The sequence below is a fragment of the Somniosus microcephalus genome, chromosome 3, assembly GCF_052327205.1.
Source record: "Somniosus microcephalus isolate GS21.2 chromosome 3, FLI_Smic_1.0, whole genome shotgun sequence".
Classification (NCBI taxonomy): domain Eukaryota; kingdom Metazoa; phylum Chordata; class Chondrichthyes; order Squaliformes; family Somniosidae; genus Somniosus; species Somniosus microcephalus.
Window position 1 is genome coordinate 187,905,392 of NC_140989.1, and position 10,531 is coordinate 187,915,922.

The 10,531-nt window shown below is 48.7% G+C and overlaps 1 protein-coding gene across 1 annotated transcript; it reads left to right on the forward strand.

The window, feature by feature from the left end:
- Positions 1–6,720: 6,720 nt before the first annotated feature.
- On the forward strand, positions 6,721–9,983 carry LOC147121634 (uncharacterized). The gene has a single exon (XM_085982044.1). It carries the CDS (start codon positions 6,745–6,747, stop codon positions 7,990–7,992), a length of 1,248 nt encoding a protein of 415 aa, XP_085838170.1. The 5' UTR covers positions 6,721–6,744; the 3' UTR covers positions 7,993–9,983.
- Positions 9,984–10,531: the final 548 nt, after the last annotated feature.

A 10,531-nucleotide genomic window follows, 5' to 3' on the forward strand; every position in this document is an offset into this window, starting at 1 on the left:
GGTATCATCCGCAAACTTGATGATGGTGTTGGAACCATGAACAGCCACACAGTCGTGGGTGAAGAGGGAGTAGAGGAGGGGGCTCAGCACACATCCTTGTGGGGCCCCCGTGTTCAGGGTCAGGGGGGGGAGGTGTGGTTACCTAATTTGACAGACGGTCTGTTTGTTAGGAAGTCCAGGGTCCAGTTGCAGAGGGAAGTGTTCAGGCCAAGAGTTTGGAGTTTGGTGGCCAGCTTGTTGGGGACGATAGTGTTGAATGCTGAGCTGTAGTCTATGAACAGCATTCTGATGTAGGTCTCCTTGCCATCTAAGTGATTCAGTGCTGAGTGTAGAGCAGTTGTGATTGCATCCTCCGTTGATCTGTTTGCACGATAGGCAAACTGGTGTTGGTCAAGAGAGGCGGGAACACTGGCTTTGATGTGAGCCAGGACCAGTCTCTCTCAACACTTCATTATGGTGGGTGTGAGTGCGACAGGTTGATAGTCGTTCAGGCACGTCACAGCCGTTTTGGCACAGGAATAATGGTAGCGGTCTTGAAGCATGTAGGGACTACTGCCTGGGCCAATGACAGATTGAAGATGGCGGTGAAGACATCAGCCAGCTGATCAGCACATTCCTTGAGTACCCGTCCAGGGATGCTATCCGGTCCAGCAGCCTTTCATGTGTTCACTCCGCGTAGAACACCCCTTACGTTGGAGGTCGACAGAGTGAGCACCTGGTCTTCCGGGGGTGGCAAGGCTTTGGTAGCCGGCTCCCTGTTGTCCCTGTCGAAGCGAGCGTAGAAGTTGTTAAGCTCCTCCGGAAGGGAGACATCGCTAACTGGGGGGCTGGTGTTTTTGCCCTTGTAGTCAGTGATGGACTGGATGCCTTGCCACATTCGCCGGGGGTCCGAGTTGTTATGGAAATGATCCTCTATCCACAGTGTCTGTTTCCTTTTGGCAGTCCTGATACCCTTTTTTAGGTTGGTCCTAGCTGCACTGTAAGCCGCCGCGTCGCCAGATTTAAATGCTGTGTCACGTGCTTTCAACAGTGAGCGGACCTCTCCGTTCATCCAGGGTTTCTGGTTGGGGTATGTCCTGATATTTTTATGGGTCGTGACGACCTTGACGCAGCTGTTAATGTAGAATAGCACTGTGGATGCGTATTCCTCTATGTCATTATGGGCAAACATGCCCCAATCAGTGCGTTCGAAGCAATCTTGAAGCTCCGATACTGCCCCCTCTGGCCATACTTTCACTGCTCTCACTGATGTTCTCCCTCTTTTGATGAGCGGTTTGTATGCCGGGGCTAGAAACAGGGAGAGGTGGTCAGACTTCCCAAGGTGGGGGCAGGGAATGGCCTTATAAGCGTCTACAACGCTCGTGTAGACTTGATCCAGTGTGTTCTCCCCTCTTGTGGGGCAGGACACATTCTGGTGGAATTTCGGTAGTACAGTTTTTAGGTTTATGTGATTGAAGTCCCTCGCAACGATAAAAGCTCTGTCTGGGTGCGCAGTTTGTTGTTCGCTGATGGCCCTGTAGAGGTCCTTCAGTGCTAGTTTGGCATTCGCGTGTGGTGGGATGTAGACTGCAGTGATGATAACAGCCGTGAATTCCCGAGGCAGGTAGAAGGGTCTGCACTTTACCATGAGGAATTCCAAATCAGCTGAGCAGGATCTATCGATTATGTCTGTGTTAGTGCACCAGGCATTGTTAGTGTAAATGCACAAACCGCCTCCCTTGCTCTTACCGGAGTCTGCAGTTCTGTCGGCGCGGAAGACCGTGTGTCCTTCTAGTTGGATGGTGGTGTCAGGGATGCCGTTGTTCAACCAGGTCTCTGTGAAGATCATGGCGCAGCATTCCTTTGTCCTTTTCTGTGTGGAGAGATCAAGTTTGATCTCATCCATTTTGTTTTCTAGTGACCTGACGTTGGCCAGGAAAATACTTGGGAGGGAGGGTTTGTGTGGGGCCCTCTTCAGCCTGTTTTGGATACCGGCCCTCTTACCCCGCTTCTGCTTGCGTTCCCTGCGCGGTCTGCGCCGACTTCCGGCTGGGGAAGGACGCCACGCTGGTCCCAGGGGTCGGGCGATGTCGGGAGGCAGATCGATGTCGCCGAGTGTGAGCCGCACGCAGTCGGCCCCGATGTCTAGGAGCGTCTGTCGGCTGTATGGTAGGTCTGCCCTCAATTCCCGTATTAGCAGAGTCCAGAAGAGACTCGGAAGGAGGGTGAAAACGCTCAGTTTCGGGAGAGACAAAGCCGCTGCGTCCATGCGCGTCGCCATCTTGTGATGTGGAGCTGGACAGTGGATATCCGGGGCCCTAGTATTTAGCAATCCTATGAAGTGCCAGTGGGTTTTAACTGCATTGGGTGTGGTTCTGGGCTCCGATGGCACTAGGGAATAGAACTGGGGTGGGGAGTCCTGAATTTCATAGGACTGTGGTGGGGCTGTTGAGGCTTGACAGCATGGGGAGTGCCCTTTGTTCTGCAGCGTTTGCAGAGGGATACCTGGGTTTGGCAGATTTGAAGGGTGGAATATTGGGCTTGGCTCACTGGTGAAATTTTGGTGTCTACCAGCAGTAAGCGAGGTGGAGGGCATGGACCTGACCGCACAGAAGGGGATGGGAATCCTGGGTCAAGCAGCATTGGTTTGTAACTTTCAATGGAAACACTGGTGTTTTTGATTGGTCCTGGACTTGTATTTGTCTGTATCTCTGATTTTAAGACCCACCTTAAAACCTACTACTTTGACCAAGCTTTAGTCACCCGTCCTAATAGCTCCTCCTTTGACTCGGTGTCAATTTTTGTCTGATTACGCTCCTATGTAGAATATTTTGCTACATTAAAGGTGCAATACAAGTTGTTGTTGTTGTATCTATCTGTGTCACTGTATCTCTGTCTCAGATGTTAGAAATTAGAATACTTACATTTTCTAATTATCAACAAAAACATGATAATCAAGTGTTTGTTTTCAAAATTGAACTTTAAAAAAAAACTCAAGTCTGAGAAAAGACATTGTCTCACACAGCTTAATCTGCTTTCTGAAGTTTATGCAATACTAGCTGGAGTGCCCGGCGGTGCCGAGGGTTTTTTGAGGGCATGTTGTTGTTGGAAGAGAGAGAGAGAGACTGGGGGGAAGAGAGCGAAAGAGAGAGACTGGGGGGGGGGGGAGAGAGAGAGAGACTGGGGGGAGAAGAGAGATGGGGGGGAAGAGCGAGACTGCTGGATTTAATTCGGGATTAGCCTGGAGAGCGAGAGGGGGGAAGGAGCGCCTCAGGCCTAGCCCGATGGACCCCTGCGAAGGAAGGAAGAAGGCGAGCGAGCCCTCCCTCACCCACCCCCTCACTCTTTCCCTCCCCCTGTCTCTCCCTGCTTTACTCTCTCTCCCTCCCTCCCCCTCTCTCTCTTTCCTCTGAGCCCAGACGCGGTGAGCCGAAGCCCCCGTGTGCGGATCAGGGCCGGCCGGTGCGCGGCCTAGCGCGTGAGGCCCGGCCCGACTCTCGGGTCCCGCTCCGGGCCGCCGCCGACGTTCATGCGCGCGCTGTCTCCCGCCCCACCAGCCTTTACCAAGATGGCAGCGATGGCAACGCTCGGCTCAGTCCCGCCACGCCAGCCTTTACCAAGATGGCGGCGACCACGAGCCGCTGGTTTGGAATCGGGCCCAGCGGGACGGGCGGTGCCTAGTTCGGGCGTGGCTGGTGAGGAGAGGCCGAGGCTGAGGCTTCGAGGCCTGAGGCCTGCAGGCAGCTCATCCACCGCCGAGGGGGGGAAAGCCCGAGTCCCCTTTGCAAAAGGATTTTTTTTTCTTTTAAAAGCAACTTTTTTTTTGTTGAAAATCTATTTTCACAACACACAAAGTGGGAACAATAAATCAGTAGTTAGGAATCAAGATGGCGGCCACTCACCTACGCTCAGAAGGATAAGGCCCGCCCACACACGCAATGAAACGCCCCCCGTGACGTACCGATTGGTCAACCATCCGGTCACTCAACTGTAGGATTGGTCAACCATCACGTCACTCAACGCTATCCCCTGTAGGATGGCCCGCCCCCCGTGATGCACTGATTGCTCAACCATCACGTCACTCAACGTTATCCCCTGTACGATTGGTCAACCATCACGTCACTCAACGCTAATAAGCGGAATTTTGCCGTTTTTTGAAACTTTTTTGTATGCTGTCCGAACAATTTTTTTCTGACCAAAAAGTAAATACGCCTGTTAGACTCCCCCTAATAAGCTTTCTTTTGATATAACATATGTGTAGGTACGCTCTATAGCTTTTGATTGAAAAGCCAGACAGACAAACTCTTTCAGCAACAACAGATGAGTAATCGGTAGTCTGTCTTTCTCTCTTTCCCGCCCCCGCGTCCCCTCTCCCTCCCCCGCCCCGCAGCGCCCCCTCTCCCCCTTTCCCCCCGCCCCCTCTCTCCCCCCCCCCCCGGCGCCGCCCCCTCTCCCCCCCCCCCCCCCCCCGGCGCCGCCCCCTCTCCCCCCCCCCCCCCCCCCCCGGTGCCGCCCCCTCTCTCCCCCCGCCGCCGCCCCCTCCCCCTCTCCCCCCCGCCGCCGCCCCCTCTCCCCCCCCACCGCCGCCCCCTCTCCCCCCCCCCGCCGCCGCCCCCTCTCCCCCCCGCCGCCGCCCCCTCTCCCCCCCCCCACCGCCGCTCCCTCTCCCCCCCCCTCCGCGCGCCCCCTCTCTCCCCCCCCCCCCCCTCCGCGCGCCCCCTCTCCCCCCGCCCGACCCCCACGCGTGCAAACCCCCGATGTGCACTCACCCAGCGCGCCGACATCTGAAGCCTGGGCCTGCTTGGAATTCCTGCCACTGGCCCGGTTCAGATGTCGGCGCGATGTGCTTGCCTGATCCAGCGGCGTAGTTAGTGCCATGTGCCGGCTGGGATCAGGTGAGCACTGTGCAGCCAATCAGGGGAGGGGAAACTTAATTCATGAGTTTGATAGTAAGAACTGTCAAACTCATGAAAAGTACGGGCGCCCAAAAGACTAGTTTAACTTTAAGTAAAATTTTAAAAAAATCCCAATAATTAAATAAACTATAAATAACTATTTTAAACAATTAATCAAATTTTTGAAAAAAATTATTTTTTAAGAAATCGGGCCTAAAGATAAACTTACCTTACTGTAAAGTCCTTAAAAACAATAAAGCTGTGGAAAAAATGTTATAATTTTAAATAATAGACCACTTACCTTAAAGAATCAAGTCCTTACGCCTCCTTTTTATATGTCTAAAAAGTTCAGGCCCTTACACACGGGCAAACCTGTCAAAAAGAAGGAAGTTCAACGCCTCTGAACCTCTGAACCCCTTGGAGGAAATGCCGGTTTCCCGCACATGCGCTGTGCATGCTGAAATCCTGCACTTCCAACGGGCCCACACGTGAGTGCCCCGTCTGTACTCACACGCTGGGACCGGAATTACTGGCCCATTATGGAAATTAGAAATTTCAATTACTGAAAAACAAGTTGATAGATTATACTTCTCAATACATTAAGTGATTTCAGTTACTTCATCAAAAAACAGTGACAGCTGTTAGCTTGGCTTCCCATTATAAAATGCTTACTTACAACTTTCCCATTATAAATGTTGACAAAATATTATAGGAAGTAGTAACATGGACAGGAAGTGTGCATCATATGCAAGATGTTTAATAATACATCAAATTACTGTTATTTGCTTGTTCATCATTTGTTAAATAAATTTGCTTAATAGTTTAAACTTAAAATGAGGTGTGATGTAATGCTCTACCGCTTATTGAATACCAAAGAAAGATCCTATAGAGGCAAAGGATAATTCGAATAGCCAAAATCATTAAGAGAAGGTTGTTTTCTTTGTTATCCTGGGCATGTTGCTTAGCACCCACCTAGCTATCACGGCTGGGGAAAATATTCTTGGACGGCGGTGCGACTCGCCTTTGAGCATGATCTAAAATACAGTAAACACAAAAATCTGGAGTACAAAGAGTAGAGAAGACCCAAAAACATGATAATTGCATGAGTGTCTAAGCGCGAACAGCACCTCATCTTTCAATTAGGCACTTTACAGCCTTCTGGATTCAACATCGAGTTCAACAATTTCAGACCATAACCTCTGCCCCTAATTTTTCACATGGTCGCTGTTGATGATTCTGCCATTCCCATTTACATCTCTTCTAGACTATCTTTTGTTCCTTTACCTGTCCCATTAACATCTCATTTTGCCTTGCACCATCATCCCTTTTATCATTCAATCTCTCCTGCCTTCCATCCTATCACAGACCTTCCCTTTTGTTCTTTCCTCCCCTGCCCCTTCCCCTGCACTTGCTTAAAACCTGTTACATCTCTCAACTTTTTCCAGTTCTGACGAAAGGCCATCGACCTGAAACGTTAACTCTGTTTCTCTCTCCACAGATGCTGCCTGACCTGTTGAGTATTTCCAGCATTTTCTGTTTTTATTTATGATCGTTGCAATCCTTGCCAGTGCTGGGTTATCCAACCTCTGCTTGGGCGGGGTAGAGACTCTACAATTTTCTCCAGTGCCCTTGGACTGGGAGGGGGGGGGGGAAATCATCAACGGGTTCTACTCCTGCTTACTATCCAGTGAGCACTGCTGGAAGTACAGGTGTGAGCTGAAGAAAGGACATAAGCCAGTGACCTAGCCTGCTGACACTCTATGGAGCCTATCCCAGCGAGGAGTCAGCATCTTGTGGAGAGGATCAGAAAATTGGGAGTAAAATAAATGCTTGTTTTGTTTTGCAGAAGGAACATACTTCAGGGAGCAGAATGGACACTGCGGTTAGAGCCACATCACTGTCTGACGAACAGTTCCATGTAAGTGGCTCAGGGGTAGGTGTTAAGTCTCTGATCAGCCTAACTCAAACCGAAAGCAGTCTGGAAGGAAAACCATATTCGACATATCCCGTTGATCAGGAAACCGGGGCTACATCATCGGAACTGAAACCATTCAGCGGCACTGAGCACTCCATCGAAAAGAGCATTTTGGAAGATGCAGCCATTGAACATTCCTCACTTCAGGAGACGCAGAGACCTTCAACTTACAGGGCTGGTAAGAAGCTGGCCACATTTCCAGAAGATTGTGCGAAGGATGAAGATTTCAAATGCTCTGATTGTGAAAAGACCTTCAAAGAATTATCTTCATTCACTGCGCATCAGCGCGCCCACAAGAATGAGAATGCATTGAAATGTAAGGTGTGTGACAAGGTCTTCATGCACTTGTCGAGTCTCCTAAAGCATCACCGTATTCACACAGGTGAGAGGCCATTCAAGTGTGAGGTGTGTGGAAGGGCCTTCTCGGTCTCATCTAGCCTCTTGCAGCATCAACGTATCCACACGGGTGAGAGGCCCTTCCAGTGTGACGTCTGTCAGAAACGCTTCACCGAATCCTCTTCGCTCCGAACACACCAACACATCCACACCGGTGAGAAGCCGTTCAAATGCTCCGAATGCGGGAAGGGTTACAGCAGGTCATCGCAGCTGCTGATCCACCAGCTCACTCACACTGACGAGAAGCCTTACCAGTGCACCATTTGTCTGAAGGGTTTCATCCAGTTCACCCACCTCACTAATCACCAGCGAGTTCATACTGGTGAGAAGCCATTCCAGTGCGACCTCTGTCACAAGCGCTTTGTCTCCTTCTCCTCGCTTGCATCACACCAGCACATCCACACTGGTAACAAGCCGTTCAAGTGCGAGGTGTGCGACAAGACCTTCACGCAGTCATCGAACCTCCTGAAGCACCGGCGCATTCACACCGGTGAGAAACCATTCAAATGTGAGGTGTGCGACAAGACCTTCACTGTCTCCTCGAGCCTCCTGAAGCACCAACGCATCCATACCGGCGAGAAGCCTTTCAAGTGCAACGACTGCTCCAAATGCTTCATTGATTCCTCTTCACTGACCAGGCACCAGCGCATCCACACAGGCGAGAAACCATTCAAATGCGAGGTGTGCGACAAGGTGTTCACACTGTCATCGAGCCTCCTGAAACATCAGCACATGCACACCCGCTAGAAGTCCCTTCACTGTGACGTCTGCCAGAAAAGCTTCACCATCTCTCTGGTCAGGATGTGGCAGCACATCCACACAGGAGTGAAACCATTCAGTTGCTTCATCTTTAGGAAGGGTTTCAGCACATCACACAGATGAGCGTTTATTCAAGTGTGTCTGTCTCAAGTTTTTCACTGACTTCTGGCATCAGCACATCACCATGAGTGAGAAGTTATTTGAGTACCAGAGAGAGTTTCCATTCCTTTACACTAGTAATATCGGCACAATCTGGGCAGAATCGGCCAAACCAGTGTAAAAGTTTGGGGAAATTTAAACGTAACTCGGGTTTGTGTTTTCCGCAATCTTTTAGGCTGGTTCAAGATTCGATTCACCAGAATCAGGCTCCGCCCACAAAACTGGCCATGCCCCAGGTCAAAATAGCAAGAAATACTTACATTTATATAGCGCCTTTCACGACCCCCGGATGCCCCAAAGCGCTTTACAGTCAATGAAGTACTTTTGAAGTGTAGTCACTGTTGTAATGTAGGAAACGCAACAACCAATTTGCGCACAGCAAGCTCCCACAAACAGCAATGTGATAATGACCAGATAAGCTGTTTGTGATGATTGAAATTGTGAGATTACAGCGACTGCACTGGTCTGGGAAGGTTCTTCAAATTGTGCTTATTTTCTTAGGCGCACAAGCACTGTAGGTTCGTTTAAAAAATTTTCATATTAAATTTACTAAAACTGACTGGTGTACACTAATGAAAATATTAAGTGGTTCAATGAAGTGGTTTTGTCATTTTCAGTGAATTTAAATCTGGTTCCTTAGAGCTGGAGAACTGGGCACCCTTATTAAAATGTTTATTTTTGCTGATGAACCTACTTTCAGCTGTACTAATAAAACTAACAGGTTGCCACCACGGAATACTTTTTAATGGCAAGAAAATTACATTCTATTGCGCTGGTTCATGGAAGGTTTTAAGTTTGTGATTATGCAAATTAATTTTAATGGAAACTTGAACTGTAACCTAACCAGCGCAATTTCAAGCGCATTTTGGATGCACTTTCCCGATTGCTATACCCCCAGGTGTTTGCCAAAGCCTTCAATTAGTCCACCCACTACAGTATCTATAACGGTAAGGAATCTTCTTGTATCATCTACCAGAATCACTAAAGAAAGACGTACATTTACATAGCCCCTTTCACTTTCACGACCGCGGGACATCCAAAGCGCTATGAAGTGTAGTCACTGCTGTAATGAAGGAAACGCGGCAGTCAATTTCCGCACAACAAGCTCCCACAAGCAGCGATGAAATAAATGGCCAGATCATCTGTTTTAGATGTTAGTTGAGGGATAATTATTGTCCAGGAAAATTACAAACCAGTGCTGCTAGAGCCGGGTGGGCTCCTCATCCCCTTCTGTGCTGTCAGGCCCATGCTCTTCTCTGTGACAAAATAGCATATCAACACCGGGGAGATGTCTTTCAAGTGGCACATCTGTGACAAGTTCTTCATCCACAACTTGTCAACCACCAGTGTATCTGTTCAATTGCGAAATTTGCAAGAGAAAATTTAGCAATTTCTCGAAGCAGGCAAGATATTTGAGTACAGAGGGCATCGCAGTTAATCTTGCTGGCACCCTACTATAACTCACATATGGGAACTGTTGGAATCGCACTCCAGCACAGAGTCTGTACCTTGGAGGAGGGGAACAAGAAACTCCAGCAACCTGAACTCTAAACAAAGGAAGAATGTGAGCGTCATGTGTGGAGAAGCAGATGGCACCACAAGTGCTTGGGAGTCTGCTCTGTTGCTGATGCGTGTCTAGTTCCTGCAGCATTTGCTTATTAGAAGCAGGAAATTGATCTCTCAATTCTGACAGGATTGAACCAAGTGTGAATGGCTATTAATTAATAAAGCTATTGTAATTATGTCTGGTAGTAACAGTGCTTGTCTTTCTTGCTGATCAGCTCTTGAATGTATCAGATTATTAAAGGAACTAAACCTGACTGAAATGAGAAGATTTTTTTTGCTGGTGTGAATTTTCTTCACCTAAAAGGTAATAGATATATGAATGAGATGGAATAAATTAGTTCAAGGGACAAGATTTGGGGGTGTATTTTTCTCCATTCACTAATATGAGTGAAAAAGTCTCACAGGCTTTATGAACATTAGCAAATGGAGGCAAATACATCCCATGGTTAAAAAGATGGGTCGATGGGGTTAGTCTGAAAAATGGATGAGCTAGCTGCCTGCACTGCTGTCTCTGTTTTTATCAGCCTTCAGTTTAAGCAGTTACAATTAGTGCAAAGTTTATCTAACTTCTCCCACTTGCACTGGGATGCTCTTTCCTCCCTTTGGTGCTCACCAGTTCTGGCTTTCTTTATACTTCTAGTTTTACCGTTTCAGATGTTTTTGAAAAAAAACCAAGCCCTGCTAAATTGTAGCACCGCCTCGCCACATTGAATGATAAGGGGATCCAACAAAGCCCTGCTGCCTGCTATTAGCTACATCCCAAATGTGCGACTTCAAAAAAAATTAAATTTAAACTTTAATC